At 38.0% G+C, this 16,251-nt stretch overlaps 1 protein-coding gene across 1 annotated transcript in view; it reads right to left on the bottom strand.

The window, feature by feature from the left end:
- The window catches only part of ASTN2 (astrotactin 2), a 970,320-nt gene that overhangs the window by 789,901 nt on the left and 164,168 nt on the right, over positions 1 to 16,251 (bottom strand). The window contains exon 4 of the mRNA XM_044659771.1: positions 3,831 to 3,980. Coding sequence (XP_044515706.1) covers positions 3,831 to 3,980 — 150 coding nt within the window. The remainder of the gene's footprint in view (positions 1 to 3,830; positions 3,981 to 16,251) is intronic.

The raw sequence follows: 16,251 nt of genomic DNA, 5'->3' as shown, positions 1-16,251 counted from the left end.
TATATATAGAAGAAATATATACATGCATATACAGATATATGTATACACACACATATGCACACATTTTGTAGAGCAGGTCCAAGAATGAAACCTACATAATCTGGCTTTAAACCTAGTGTTATTTCCACTCTATTCTGTTCATATCTGCCCTCTTGCCTTTGGATAGATGAATGTCTAAACCAACAAGGATGCATGGACATATTACTTGATTATATAAAAATCTCTTGACATTATTTCTTGCTCTCTTTTCCTTTCCCTTAGTCTTTACCAAAGAGGTGACCACAAAAATCAACAATTCTATATACACCCTTACCCCAACCTATCTTTCCAGATTTATTAAACATTGCTCTACCTTCTAACACTCTTTGGTTCAGTCAAACTGGCTTTATTCCTGTTCCTCTCAAATGATTCTGATTCTGTTTCTGTTCTGTCTCTGTGACTTTGTACTGTTTACCCCCAATACCTAGACTATACTCAACTCTACCTCAAGAGCACCTCTCCCTTTAAAATAGAACTCATTTGCTATCTCCTGCATGATCCTCATCCCTCCTGATCCCTCCAAATGCGAGCAGTCTCCCCCTACTTCTGCTTTGTATTTGTTCACTTTATATTTATGCTATATATATTTATATATTTGTTGTCATTCCTATTAAACTGCAATGTACTTGTAAGTAGGAATTATTTTATTATTTGTACTTAAATCCCCAGGGCCTCACATAGTGCCTGACAAAGAGTAGGTACTTAATAAAACACTTTTTTATTGCTAGATGGATTGATTCTTGAAGATTTCTAGACTTCAAAGTTTCTATAATCTCCTTATTCTAAGATTTAATACCCTAAATGTTAAAGAAGTTCTCCCTTCCATCCATTCCAAATTTCTCCTCATTCAAATAAATCCTATTTACTTTTGTTCAGTCATTCCTAGACAACTGCTTAGCATCCAGCCCCCTAGACTTTGGAGATGACATTTAATTTTTTCTATTGCTTCTCCTTTAGAGCTAAATGAATATATTACGCACTTTAATATCAACGGTGTTTCCTACACAGGAGACAAGGCAGTATGAAAGCAATGGACATGGTTTTAATGATGCTCAAAACTCGGCACTATTGTATCTCTACTGCCAACTCCATCTGTTAGAAATCACTGGGCACCTCGTCTGGGGAAGGACAGAGATTAATGAACCACAGCCAAGCCAGGTGCTCCCTCTGAACCAGGCCAAAAGGCCAACTGTTATCAAGGCAGCTTAGGGAAGAAAAGATTATCTATCTAAAAGACAGTAAAACCATTTAGCAGCTTGGACTCTAGGAATTCAAAATGTATAGGAACTGAGACAAGATTGGGCTATGTACTATCTCAATTCTTTCAACTTCTAATCAACAATCAACAAAAATTCATTTATTAATTTCCTACTTTGTGCTGGGTACTGTGTTGGGTTCTGGGGATAGAAAGATAAAAATAAATAGTTCCTACCTTCCAGGTGCTTACCTTTTAATGGGGGTGGGGGAATATACACATATGTAACTTTATAGAAAATCTATAGGAGGGAAATTTGAATGGAGAAGGCATTAGCATATTTCATATAGGAGGTAGCACTTGAGTTGACCTTGAAAGAAAGTCTTTCAAATCTTTCAAGAGATTGAGGTATCACAGTGTAGATTTCAGAAATGAGAGACAACCAGATTTAAAGTACAAAGACTTGGAGACAGAAAATGGAGTTTTCCATGAGCAAAAGAAAGATGTTCCCTGTGGATGGATTGTAAGGCATGTAAAAGAGAATGATGTCTAAATAAGGTTGAAGGAAGAGAGTGCAAAGAGGGAACTGATGCTGTAAACATAATTTCAAAAGGAGTGAATGTTCTAGATCAACCTAAAGTAGGTGTGAAGCTTCTCTTTAAATGATAATATACTAATTGAAATATTCATATCTATTCCGTTAAGTACTGTAAAGTTGGTTCCCTAGGAACTTCTGCTTAGAAATCTTGGCTATTCAATAATTCACATTACTGTTTTTATGTGGATCTTTAAAAATTACATGGCTATTAACATGTTCTATAATTCAAATTGCTTTCCCCTCCAATTAATGAGGATATATTGCTCCATAAGAACCAGTCAAGCCACTAAAAGCAAAGTAGTAAGAAGGCAGACAACCCAGCCTAGGCTTGAACAGTAAGTCATATCAATGCTTACTTCATCTCATCATGAAATATCTCAGTAAGAAGAGATCTCCAAGGTCATTTAGTCTAATCCATAGCTCAACAGGAATTGATTTTCCAGTGTTCCTAAAAAGAGACCATTTGGCTTATATTTGAAGTCTGTGGTACAAAGTCTACTACTTCCTGAGATAGGTCACTTCATTAAGGATTCATTTAAGGACTTAATTCTGGGCAAATTCTTTCTTAAGATGAACCTGAAACCTATCTATGTTTCCTTCCTCTCACAAATCGTATTTCTGCCTTCCAAAACTAATATAAACATGTCTACATATCCTCCCCAATATGTCCATCCCTTAACCTTCTTCAGGCAAATCATTCCAATTTCTTCCAACCAAACTAGATGTGGTATAATTTAAAATAAACTGACCATACTCTTCTCTCTCCTTTAGATATATGTGCTAGTTTTCAATACACATTCCAACATATGATATCAAGAACCAAATAATTTGTGTGTAGCATGGCATTAGTTAAGGTGGGATAAAGATATTTGAACAGACAAAACTTAGATACATTCACTAACTATAAAATGATTTGAGAAATTAAAACAGCAACAACACATATGATTGAGGAAGTCCGGAATATAAACTTATCGGAATTCAGAAGAAGAAGTTAGTGTAGCCTGAGATGGTCAAGGAATTCTTCATGAACGAGGTAGCTTTTGAGATAGATCTTGAAGTATAGGTAGAATTTGGAGACGTAAAAAAGAAGACATCTCAAAAAGGACAGCTAAAGCAGAAGCAGAATTTAGAATGAATGTGTGTGTGTGTGTGTGTGTGTGTGTGTGTGTGTGTGTTTTGTGTATGTATGGAAATGAATAAGGAACAAGAAGAGACAATAAAGGAAAGCACCTAAATAGAGAGTAAGCAAAGAAGATCCCTGTATTAAGGCTGAAGAGATAAGGGGTATAGGCTTAAGATCTCCTACCCTGCAGCTCAAATTTAGATTTCTGCTTTTACCACTGAAGGAACTAGGCTTTAGAGAAAAAGTCAATGACATCACCCCAAACAAATATACTTTCAAGGTTATATCAGGAACTCAAATCAGCTTTTGCTGGGTGTGAGGTATTTTCTGCTGGACCAGTATTTCTCACTGTCAACTCATCAGCTATCAAAATAATAGCATGTAGAGCTGAAAGGAAATGAAAAGTTTATCTAGAAAAAGTTCAAACTACATTTAACAGAAAGAGGAAACTGAGGCTCAACAATGATAAATGTTTTGGCCAATGCCAAATAGGGGCAGATGGTAATCATGAATTTGGGTAGTTCCAAGCACAGGAAAAGGAGGCCGGAGAGAAAAAACTCTGAGTGAGAGATACAGTACAATGGGAAGAAGGTAGCAACAATTACTTTGTAATTTGATAGTTTGGTTGTTCTTTCTAATATTTACAAAATAAAGAATGGATAGCATTTTTTTCTGACTAGTAAATTTTCCATTAACTTATGTGAAAATATTTACTTCAGGGCATGTTTTAGGGACACATGCCTGTTTTGTGATGGTATATCTTTTGTTTGGATTAAACTAGTCCCAGTGGTATCAGCTGTAGAGTTGTAAGGGGGCTGATATCATGACCTTTGACTTCTCTGGTGAGGGGGAAATAGCATTCTGGAGGGGCCTACCTCTGGACTTGCTCCTTCGCTTTCGTCTCCCCGCCGATGCACTACGGAGAGCTGGCTGGAGCTGGCCGATCTCGATGGGTGTGTTGGTGCGGAAACTCTCCTTGAACTTCTGCATCAGGGATTCCACGGTTTCCTGCGTCACTTCAGCAGCTACAAGGTGGGCAATGAGGCCAGTGTTAAGGTGGAATGGACATCCAGTATGATATAAGTCATCCTCACTTACCCCCTCAAAGTAATGATAACCATATAATATAACACCTCTAATAACCACAATGCAATTGGCATAAAGATACCTACATATATATATGTATATATATATATATTTATATTTATATTTATAGTTGGAAGGGACCTTGGAACAATGGGATATTAAGAGCCAGAAGGAACCTTGGAATAATGGGATGTTAGAGCTGGAAGGGAGTTTGGAAAATAGATTCTTAGAGCATAAAGCAAACAGAACACAATAAGGGGCACCACCATTACATAATTCAGTGAAAATAAAACCCAGGACTTTAGCTTCTTTATCATCATGCTTTAACCAAGTGACTGAACTAGGATTCTGAAATAATGTTGGCATTAGAACAAGTCACTTAGAAGAAAATTGTTAGCTAACTATCCCATTTTTCCCTACTCTGCCCTCAGAGATAACCTGGATTGGTATCAATAATGAGTCTACAAGGAAATTTTAAAATGGGAGAGAGCTGAAAGGGGCCTGGGAAAGAAGAAGAAAAAAGTTCAAAAGGGCAGAGGAGAAAAGAAAGGATGAAAGTGAGCCAAAAGGGAAGAACCAAGTAGGACAGAGAAAGGGACCTAGATAGAACAATAGGAGAGAGGGTTGGGGGGGGGGGGGAGAGAGAAAGGCAGAGGATTGTTTTTTGTTTGTTTTTTTTGTTTGTTTTTGTTTGTTTTTTTTTTTTTTTTTTTGTCAGCCAGGCTTCCTAAGACAAGCTCTTAGAAATAAGCAGAGCTAGTTGGGCTTTCCTTCCCCTTCTCCCTCCCCTCTGCAGGCTCAGTAGTTTTCCCCTCAGACATCATACCCCAGAGTTATATACTGCCCAATGCCATGAGACAACTGGACATGTTAATGATGCCTGTTTCTTTGAAGGGGTTTCACCAGCCCTGGAGATAATACACCTGAAATGTCTTAGAAATGCCAATTTCTAAGGAGCTCCATTCCAGGGCTTGCTTATCGGCTCAGACAGATGCGTCTATAGGACAGGCTGATACTCAGGAGGCAGAAGCGGCTGGCCAGACACACATTTCTGACAATATGCACAAGGCTCAGGGCAGCATCTCTGAGACCCCGTCTGTGGGGAAAAGCTGTGTTTGCTAAAGAGGAAGGCAGAATTGGTAATGCAAATTAACAGGCTGCCTGCATTATTCCTTCTTCCTTCTCTCTCTCCCCACCCCCACACCCTTCTTCCTTCCTTTCCCTATTCAGACTGCTTTAACACCTTAATGTCCAGGAGTTACCACTGTAAAATTCAGAAAGAATCAGGGCGCTCATAGTGCCATACCAAGATATCTGAACACCTAGGGAAGATGGAGGGACTAGGATCTGGGGAGGTCAATTCCATGAATTCTCTCTCGGAAAAAGAAAAAAAAAAAAAAAAAAAGCAAACAGACCAAAGCCAAAAGGCAAAGAATTAGAAGAGTCTTTGTGTCCCGAGCTGGCCCTAGGCAAAATATTTCTTATTGGTTCCTCTGTGGATCATCTTTATTATATATGTTTCTTATGCTTCTTCTACCTTTCCAGAGTCTTCTAGACCTCTCTCCCCCTACTCTAGACTGGCCCTAGATGTTCTTAATCTTTTCCTCCCCTAACAAAATGAGTTTGTGGTATCTTCCATTCTCTCAGGGTCCATCTCAGGCCACTATTTTGCCCCAAGACCTTAGCCTAGTACTAATGGCTTGGTAGATTACCACTGCTAGGTACCTTTAGTTGTGATGAACAAAGGATTTCTGCATACAGAAAGACTTAACTCAATTCCCTCTTGAATGCATGTCTTCATTCCTTCAATAAATATTTACTGAAAGGCTATGCTGTAAAAGACTTTCTGCTAGGCCTTATGGGGTTAGGGGAAGGAGTTACAAAAGGGACTAAGGAAAGATTCCTGTCCTTAAGAATCACTTATTAAAACCAGAATTTAGCTTTAGCTGTAAATGAGGCATAGCTCCTCTTTTTATAAATGAGGGAACTGAGCCCTAAAAAGGTTACTGGCTTGTCCTAATTCACCCAGATCATAAGCAGCAGCATCAGACTTAACTATAGATCCTCTGACTAATTTAGGATTTTTTTTTAACTATACCACTCTGTCAAACACCAACTCACCCTCTGGAATGGGAGTTATGACACATAAGTAAATATGAAAGGTCATTAAGAGAGGCACATTATATAATGTGAGTTTGGGGGAGGGAAGTTTTAATTTGGGCTTAGCAGCACCAGGAAGGATTCATGGAGGACGTTCCATTTAAGCTGGACCCTGAAGGACATCTGGGAAATCATAGCTTCTTACAGTTAGAAGAAACCTCAAAGGTCATCCGTTATAATCCATTCATATAAAAGAATCCTCTACAGAATATCTGTCAAGGTATCATACTGTCATTGCCCAAAGATCTCCAGGAACAGAACCTCCCACTGCCTGATGAGACAGCCCTTTGTACTTTGGGCTAGCTTTAACCCAGCTAGCTCTGATTACTTCAATTCGGATTATTAGAGAGTATTTCTCATATCAAACCTCACTTAACCTTTTTGCAACTTTCAAGCATTTATTCTTAGTTCTTCTGATGGGACTGAAGTAGAACAAGTCAGTGGGAGTTGGTGGCACAATGGAAAGAATGTTTATTTTGGATTACTGAGTTCAAATCTAGCCTCAGACACTTAGTAGTTATGTTACCTTGGGCAAGATATTTAACCTATATTTGCCTCAGTTTTTGCAACAGTAAAATGGGGATAAAAATAGATTTTACCTACCAAGGTTGTGGTGAGGGTAAAATGAAGAGATAATCATATGAAGGGCATAGCATATTTCCTGGAATACAGAAGGCAGTTTAGAAATGTTTATTCCTTTTCTCCTTTGCTTTCCCTCATCCCTTTCTCACAAAGGAGCTATTTAAATACTTGAAAGTATCTATTATGTCCTAACTAAGGTTTCTCTTTGCTAGGACAAACATTTTCAATTACCTTTACTGCTTAAAGGATCATTAATTTAAAGCTGATAGGGATCTTCTCTAAAGTTAATTTAAACCAAACCCCATTCCAGAAATGAGGTAACTGAGGCCCAGGGATTTTAATTGACTTGTCCAAGGTCTCCCAAAGAGCAACCAGCAGAGTAAGGATGCTCACATATCATGATTTTAAGACCCTTCACCATCCTGGTTTCCCTCATCTGGATTCTCTCTGACTTAATAATTAACTTCATAAATGGGAGAATAGAACACTCTACCACTGATATAGTCTGACCAAGGACAGAATACCAGACCCGGTATAGCCAAGATTACAATCTTCCTGTGCCTCTTAATATAACAAAATGCTTAATTAGCTCTCATGGCTACCAAGTCTTACTATTAACATTGAACTAGGATTCCACTAAAATCCCCAAATCTTTTTTCAAAAGAATTGATATGTAGCCATCCTTTATGAAATCTTATGTAAGTGAAGGTGATTTTTGAGTCCAACTTTAGATATCTACCTAAATCAAATTTCATCATAGCAAATTCAGTCTATTTTCCTAATGTTTCAAGATCATTTTGAATTCTGACCCTTATCCAGTGTATTAGCTATCCCTCCCAGATTTGCATCATCTGCAAATTTGATAAGCATGCCATCTGTGCCTTTATATCCATAATTAATTTTAAAAATGTTAAACACAGAGCAAAGCAGAGATTCTTGAAGCCCTCCACTTCAGATTTTCCAAATTTCCTTCAAATTATTAATGACTATTCTGCAGGTACTAGCTATCAAATCAATTCTGAACCCACTCAATCATACTATCATCTACTCTTAAATGTCTCCATATTTCCCCATAAAAATAGCATGAGATACTTGATCAAATGCTTTGCTAAAAATCTACATACACAATGCACTTGGAATTTTCATGAATTATCAAATAGTGATCACATCAAAAAAGGAAATGAGGATAGTCTGGCATGACAAGTTCTTGATGAAGCCATATTGACTGCGTTTGATCACTGCTTCTTTTTCTAGATGTTCGCTAACAATGCTATTAACAATATATTCTGTAACATTCAAAAATTAAAGTCAAGTTTTGAGTAACTCAGAACAAATTAGAAAGGCAAGAGAGCACAAGGTATTTCAGAGTAAAGCAACAGTACAGGTTAGCATATCAGGGAGCATATGAGGAAGAAGATAAAGCTGGGGGTGGGCTAGGGTGGGGAGTATGGATCCCAAATTAGTGGATATTGAATGACAAAATTTAACAAATTTTGACTTTATTCAATAGACAGCCAAGAGTTATATACCCGGTGTCTGTGGGTGTATATAGATATATTTAATTGATGGAAGTGATAAGAGGCTCAAGTCAGACTTTGCCAAGATGTCATAGCTTGATTTTAAATATATATTCATATGATTTCAGATTTATTAACTATTATACATGTAATCATTCAATATTATATGAATTATCAAAAACACATATTATATTTTAAAAGTACATTTATAATATTTAATATACTTTAACAATAAAATATATTTCTATATTATTCTATATTTAAGTATATATTCATATGATCTTGGATATATGTGGCTCACATGCACATATCCATATATGGGGACATATACATGCATGTACATATATTTAAATTACTCAGTCAAGTCGTGTTTATTCCTCATAACCCCTCCTGAGTTCTCCCTGTTGAGAAGAGCGAGACACTAACCTATCACTCTGGCAAACTCGACAGATGGAGTTTAAACTGAGCAACACAGCAAAACTGGAAAAGCAATGTGGGGAAGGGGGAGAAAATACCAAACACCCTTGTAATTCACAAATGAGAGACTGTCATGCTTAATGGGAACAAATTAGAGTGGCCCACAGAATGATCTATCTCCAGGAAGCCCCATGGCCCAGATGGAGGAAGAGGAGGGTGAGTAGCAGCAGGATGCATGTAGAGGGCTGGGGTGAGGCGGGGAGGAGGTGGAGACAGGATCTTCTCCTTTCCAGAGACTGGCATTAGCCATCAGATTGTTGTGGAGGACTGCAGAACAGTCCATGCTGTGTGTGTGCATCACTCATTGCCAACAACACGTCTGTGATGACACCCAAAGGCTATCATCTATCTCACTTTCCCCCACATACCCTGGAGTCCTTTGCAATGGCTCTGCTCATGGTTCTGCCTTCAGTAACCTTACTACATTTTTAAGTCCCTGATTTAGTTCTGAACACTCATCAAACCTAGGGCATTAGTCCTCTTGGCAGATGGCAGTACAATACAACTTGCCGCCCCTTTTTATCTTGTCTGGCAGTTAGGTCTGGGAATTCCACTGATTTGGATCCTGTTTAACCTCTAGGAGCCCTGAAATTTCTGGATTGTTGGCCTAGTTCTCTTTTTAGACCATCTGGTAAACGAAGGTCAAATCTTGATAGGAAGAAGATCAGTCATTGTGGCCCTGCTCTGAGCCAATAGCTCATCCTGGCTTAAGACATCTCAGTGGCTCTAGTGAGACCTCGTCCCTGCCAATGGGGAAAGGCAAAGGTTCAGTTCATGCCCCAACTTAATCAGTTCAGTCTCATTAGACTAGAGTGCCTGGAGCACTAGGAAATAGGTAGAAATTGCAAGCCAAACAAAGTAATAACCATTCACATAGCCAGGATGCAATCTCTCACTCAGGCTTCCTCTGCATGATAGCTGCTGTTCGAGCAATACCCCTAGCAGGTGTCTTTACTCACAGTCATGATCTCTGCTTCCTTTGGCACCTGAACTATGGCCTGTTATAGACTCACAATGCACAGTTGTGCCCAGTCACTTAAATGGAATGTGTATAAGGCCATGTGAGCCAGGACTATGGGTAAAACAGAAGATGAAGAGTCACTTTCCTGCCCTTAAGGAACTTGGGATTTAGTGGGGGAGATGGAACAATGGAACATATACAGGAAAGAGAGAGAGAGAGAGAGAGAGAGAGAGAGAGAGAGAGAGAAAGGATATTTATTACATGTTTATTAGCACTTAGATTCTAGCCCCACCTGACTGCCTCTTTCCTTCTACTTCATTTAGGTTCCTTTGTTTGTTTGTTTGTTTTCTTGTCACCCAGCATTAAACTGTAAGTTCTTTGTGGGAAGGATTGGCTCTTTTCATATTTTTAGTCCCAGTGCTTATTACAATGCCTGGCACAGAAGAGGTAATTAATAAATGTTTAGTAATTGGTTGATTGGCATTAATGAGCCATAGGACTTGAGGCAAAGCAGCTAGGTGGCACAGTGGATAGAATCCTGGATCTGGAGTCAAGAAGATTCCTCTTCCTGAATTCAAATCCAGTCTCAGACACTTAATAGTGTTTGTTCCTGGACAAATCATTTTTTTCTGCATCAATTCCCTCATTTATAAAATGAGCTAGAAAAGGAAATGTCAAACCATTCCAGTACCTCTGCCAGGAAAACCCCAGATGGGGTCATGAAGAGTCAGACACGACTGAAAAAATGACTAAACAACAAGAGGGCTTGAGGCAACTTCAGAATCTTTGACTTTCACATAAAGTATGTGAAGTATATGTATAACTTCTGAATTCCCTGCCTAGTTCTAATATTTTTCATTTTATGCCCAGTCTTCAGTCACATTCTTTGTACTAAGTTCCTTTCAAGCTCCAGAACTTTCCATCATATGGTCCTTTCCAGTTCTGAGTCCATATTCTAGCATTCGATTCCTCAATCCTACCCATTTCTAACAATCTATGTCCAAAGAGGTCTTTCAGATCTAGTGTTTAATAGTTTCATAGTTCTATGTAGAAATCAGATATCCCTATACATATCCAATATAGTTTTAAAAATTTAGCACGTGAAAAATGACCCTGAAAAGCCTGAATGTGTTGATGTTGCTCTTAGAAAAACACTGCTTACAAAATACCTTCAACACTTAATGGGATCAATCAAAAGGGTCACTGGATAAAGTCCTCTGCCTTTGTCTAGAGCAGTGATGAGCAAACTTTTTAAAGAAGGGGCCAAAGGAAAGGAAATGCTCAACTGTCAGTCTCTAAAGCAACTCTTTTGAAGTTTCATTGTATTGTATCTTACTCATTGTATTCTCAGATTAGGAATAATGTCACACAGCCAGATAGAAAATTTCAGGGGGTCACACCTGGCCCCCTGGGCTGTAGTTTGCCATGGCTAGACTGGTCTAGGTTAGGGGAATATTTATCATTCATTTGAAAGACACTCAGTGAGGAGACAGCTGGGTAGCTCAGTGGATTGAGAGCCAAGCATAGAGACAGGAGGTCCTAGGTTCAAATTTGACCTCGGATACTTCCCAGCTGTGTGACCCTGGGCAAGTCACTTAAACCCCATTGCCTAGCCCTTACTGCTCTTCTGTCTTGGAGTCTATTGACTCCAAGACAGAAGGTAAGGGTTGAAAGAAAGAAAGAAAGAAAGAAAGAAAGAAAGAAAGAAAGAAAGAAAGAAAGAAAGAAAGAAAGAAAGAAAGAAAAAAGGAACGAAGGAAGGAAGGAAGGAAGGAAGGAAGGAAGGAAGAAAAAAACACTCACTGAGCATGTACTATAAGAAAGATATCTTATGTTAGGCAAAGTGAGGTTTTCTTCTCTAGCAACATGTCGTTTGATTGTTTGTCAGACAGAGGTTGCACGTTCAGAGCATTAACTATGATATTGATCTTGGCCGAAGGTTTGGAAATTGTGATTCTTGGTATTCTCTTTCACCTCTCATATCGCCAATGTAACAGAAAGAAAAGAGTATTGGTCAAATGAAACTAAGAGCCATTATGTAGTGCTATTTCTATCACAGGCCACTATGACTAAAAAATAGTCAACCCCTGGTGGCCAACTTTCTGATGATTAGCCCTTCTTGACCTATATCCTTGGACAAAAAAAAATGTTTTTTTCAATCTCTCAGTTCTGCCAAATTCTTTCTAGGTTGGTAAAATTTACTGGATATAGGTAAAATAAGATATACTTATATATGCATATATATGTACATATATATGTGTGTGTATATATATATGCATGTGTATACAGACACATCATTTTTTGCTTTTATTTTCCAGTCATGCTGACTCTTTGTGACCCTGTGGACCATGGCATTGCCATACTGTTGGACCATAGCATCACCAAACTGTTGTTCATAGAGCTTTTTTGGCAAAGACATTGGAGCTGTTGGCATTTCTTTCTTCAGTAGATTAAGGCCAATATTGGTTAAGTAATTATTAGTGTGCAGGTAGTAAATTTCTGAAGCACTTGCAATGTGTGTGTATGTGTCAGAATGTGTGTGGCATAGCCCTTGACCACATACTTCCTTTAAGCACTAACTAAAATCTTCCACAGAAAGCTTTCCCCTACACTTTCTAGTGTCTTCCTTCTATTGATTATTTTCTATTTATCCTATATTTAGTTTGTTTTGTATATACTGATTTGCATATTACCTCCTTCATAAGATTATAAGCTCCTTGAAATCAAGGACTGTCTTTTGCCTCTTACTGTATTTCTAACATTTAGCCAGTACCTGGCATATGGTAGGCACTTAATAAATGTTTACTAATTGATAATGCACCTTTTGATCTAACATTTTTGAAAAAGTATTGAGGATACCACCCTTCCCCAAAAAGCTTCTGATTATATGAGTTACAATTATTCATATCATCTTAAAAATTAAAACATCTTAGAATTATTATGAAAATAATTTTATTTTTATTTGTTTAATATCTTTAATAATTTATTTACCATTATAATATATTAATTGAATAATTAATAATTTAGTTAAATTATTACAAAATGTGATCATGTATACCCTGAAAGGGTCTCAGAGCCTTCCAGGGTATCCTGGCTATACTTTGGTAAATGCTAAAATAAACTATAAATTGGTAACTGAATTGGAACCTGGAGACTTCTAGCTATTTCCAAAATAATCAAATTCATATCAGAGGAGGTAGATCTACAAAATGAGTGCTACAAGCTCTAAATGCAATTTTCAATTGGGATTGCAGAAATGTTTTGAACCATGTCAACCTTGCTGGATTGAGTAAATAGCCTCCCAGGGAGATTACTTGGAAGGAGACACCATGTGTTTAAAAATGTCCAACTTCTATTTTTTAAGCATCAGGAACATTAGTATCATTAGATTTAGAATTAGAAGAGAGCACAGGGTTCCCCTATTTCAACCTTTTCATTTCATTCTAAGAATTCTTCTTGGATTCTTGCCTTTTATTTCCCCCTTCCCCTCTATAAAAGTTCTTAGGACTTCTTAGCAGTAGAACCAGAAGGAGTCTTAGGAGTGGCTTAGTGCATGCCCTCATTTAATAGAAGAGGACACTGAGATCTAAGGGGCTTATCTGACTGGCACAAGGTCATGCAGATGGTAAGAAGCAGAGACAGGATTCCAGAAATCTGATGCCCAAGCCAGTAAATTTCCTGTTTCCCTTCATAAAAACCACTGGGTGTTCAAAGAAGAAAAAAAACAAATAACTTATAAAATGTTGTGGAAAAATGCCCTTAGAAACCCTCCCATAGCATACATGCTGGCACAAATATATACTCAATCTCAATATCTACTGCTTCTCAAGAACCGATTTCAGAGAAGCATCTGATACTTCACAGTCCTGATCTCATGTCCGTAAAGCATTATCACTATTATTTTACCAATGGGGAAACTCTTATTTCTAGGACTGAAATAATTTGAATAGTGGTGCAGGATTAAAGGCTAGGCACCAAAGCAAAATTCTGCAAAGAGGCAATGGACCCTTGTCTCCCCAAAAAGCGCAGGGTAGGAGGGTCTTTCATTTCCTAAGGTACTCTAAAGTTGCAAAGGAGACTGATTCCACCTAACCCAAAGATTGGGCCATGAAGCTGAGAGCAGATTCAGAAGTAAGGATACAAATGAAGGTTGCTGCCAATTTCCCCGTAGTCTTGGCTTTCAGAAAGTTATCCTTTTCAGCATGATTCTCTGTCCTGCCTCAGGGGTCCAGAGGTGAACTCTTCCTCACATCCTTTGAAACAATTTCAGCTATTTCTGAATTATACTCTAAAACTCCTATTTCTTTCCCCTTATTATCTTAAAAGCAATTTAAAACATGCTTATACTTTGATAATTCCCCAAATGGGTGAATTTCTAGTGTTCTATTATTTGCTTATCTTATAAGAGTAAGAGAAGGGAATAGGGAGTAGTAAGGGTGGGGTGAGGTAAAAATGTCTGTTGCTCTAAAATCGCCTTTTCAGGCAATGCCCTTCTGCTAAGTGGCATGCACCAGGACAGGGCAGAGCAGAGCAATGGATTGGTGTGACAGAAGCTACAGCTAATGCATCAGCTGAGAGCTGCTTCTTTCTAGTTTCTTTAAACTGAAGACAAATACTCTTGATACCCCAGGATAGCTATAAATTTAAATGTGAAAGTCAACAAGAGGAAATGGCAAGACATTCAGGGTGAAATAAATGTAACTGCTTTGCAAATATGTCCCACTTCTCAGTATTAAAATCAAATGCACTGTACACTTAAATACCTAGACAATGCATGGAATGAGGATGAGTTACGGTACTGCTGAGCAGTCCAGAGGGTTGAATATAATGATTTACAAGTTTCCATTTTCAAATCTTCAGTAGAGGAGAGAGGGATAAGAGAGAGAGAGAGAGAGAGAGAGAGAGAGAGAGAGAGTGTTTGTTTCTGATTTCTGATTTCATTGGTATGAGGTACCTCCAGTGTGGAAAGTCCATTTACCAAAATCATCTTAGATCTTTTTTGTTTATACCCATAAATACATGTTACCTCCATCCTACACCTTCCATTTAAAATATAAGTTTCCAGAGGAAAAGAATAGTTTCAATTTTCTTTCTATTCCTGGTACCTGGTTGCTTAATAAATTCATGTTGATTGATACCAATGTAGATCAGGAATTGTTGTGTAGCACAGGATAGCCCTACATAGTTCAAGTGGAGGGAGGCCAACTTTAGAGTTGGTTGTTAGAGTTTAAATGACTTGCCCAGTCACTATATATCAAAGGCAGCGGTGGTGGAGGGTACTTAAATTATAGTTTGACTTTGAGGAGATAGAAAGTGAAGAAAAGAGAAAGAGAGGGGTGGGGCAGAAAGAGAGAGAGAAGAAGGAATGGAGGAAGGGAGAGAGAGGAGAAGGCTGTATGTACTATGTGTTAAGAACTGGGAATACAAAAAGAGGCAAAAAACAGTCCTTATCCTAAAAGAGCTCACAATCTAATGGGAGAGATATCATAAGAAAAAGATATATACAGGCAAGATATATATAAGACAAATAGGAAATAATTAACAGAGGGAGGCACTACAATTAAGAGGTATTGGGAAAGGTTTCTTGTAGAAGCTAACATTTTAGTTGGGACTTAAAGGAAGCCCAGTAAAGCCTGTAGGTAGAAATGAGAAGTGGAAGCATTCCGGATCTAGCAATAAACATTTATTAAGTACCTACTTAATAGGGATAGAGGAGAAGGAGAGATGGGGAAGAGGGAAATCAATATTTTTTTTTCTTTTTTATATCCACAATGGAAGTCTAGAACTCTATTTGATTAGTCAATTTCAGCCCTTAATAAAAGTTTAAACCTGAATTTGCCAAAGATTTCCCTTTCTAATTCTAGCTTGGGTGTTCATAAATTTATCACTTACATCTCCTAGTTCCCAAAGTTAAGGGATCATGTCTACTATTTCATTTTTATCTCCCAATGAAACCTAGCATTTCAGTTGCTCCTCCAACACTATCTTACTGGCTAGTGCACTGATGATTAAAGATTAGAACTCTTGGGCTTTGTGTTTCCAATTCCTGATTTAGCCTGTGATGATGCCATCTCCTTCTTGTATAAATGTATATGTAGAGATAAAGATACAGATACAGAAATACATCAGGCATTTTCACTTACTCTCCCCCTTGCTTGGAACTTTACCTCCTCATCTGTGCCTCCTAGCTAACCTGGCTCCATTTAAATATTAGTTAAAGATATGCCTTCTGCAAGAAACCATTCCCAATCCCCTTAATTCTAACACTTGTCCTCTCTCTGCTGATCCTCTCCCTAATTTATTACATAGATAAAGAAATATGAATATAATGCTATGTATACACATGTTTATGTGTGTTGATATAGATATAGATATATCTTGCTCGTACATAGCTGTTTACATGTTGTCTTTCTCATTAAATTGGTGCGTCCCTGAGAGAAACAAGGACTATCTTTTGTCTTCCTTTGTATCCTTAGCACTTAGCAAAGGTCTTCCCTAGAACGGGATAAGCAC

Source organism: Gracilinanus agilis, chromosome 2 (assembly GCF_016433145.1).
Source record: "Gracilinanus agilis isolate LMUSP501 chromosome 2, AgileGrace, whole genome shotgun sequence".
NCBI classification, from domain to species: domain Eukaryota; kingdom Metazoa; phylum Chordata; class Mammalia; order Didelphimorphia; family Didelphidae; genus Gracilinanus; species Gracilinanus agilis.
Note: the sequence above shows the minus strand (reverse complement) of the source record. Positions and strands in the feature narration are given on the sequence as shown.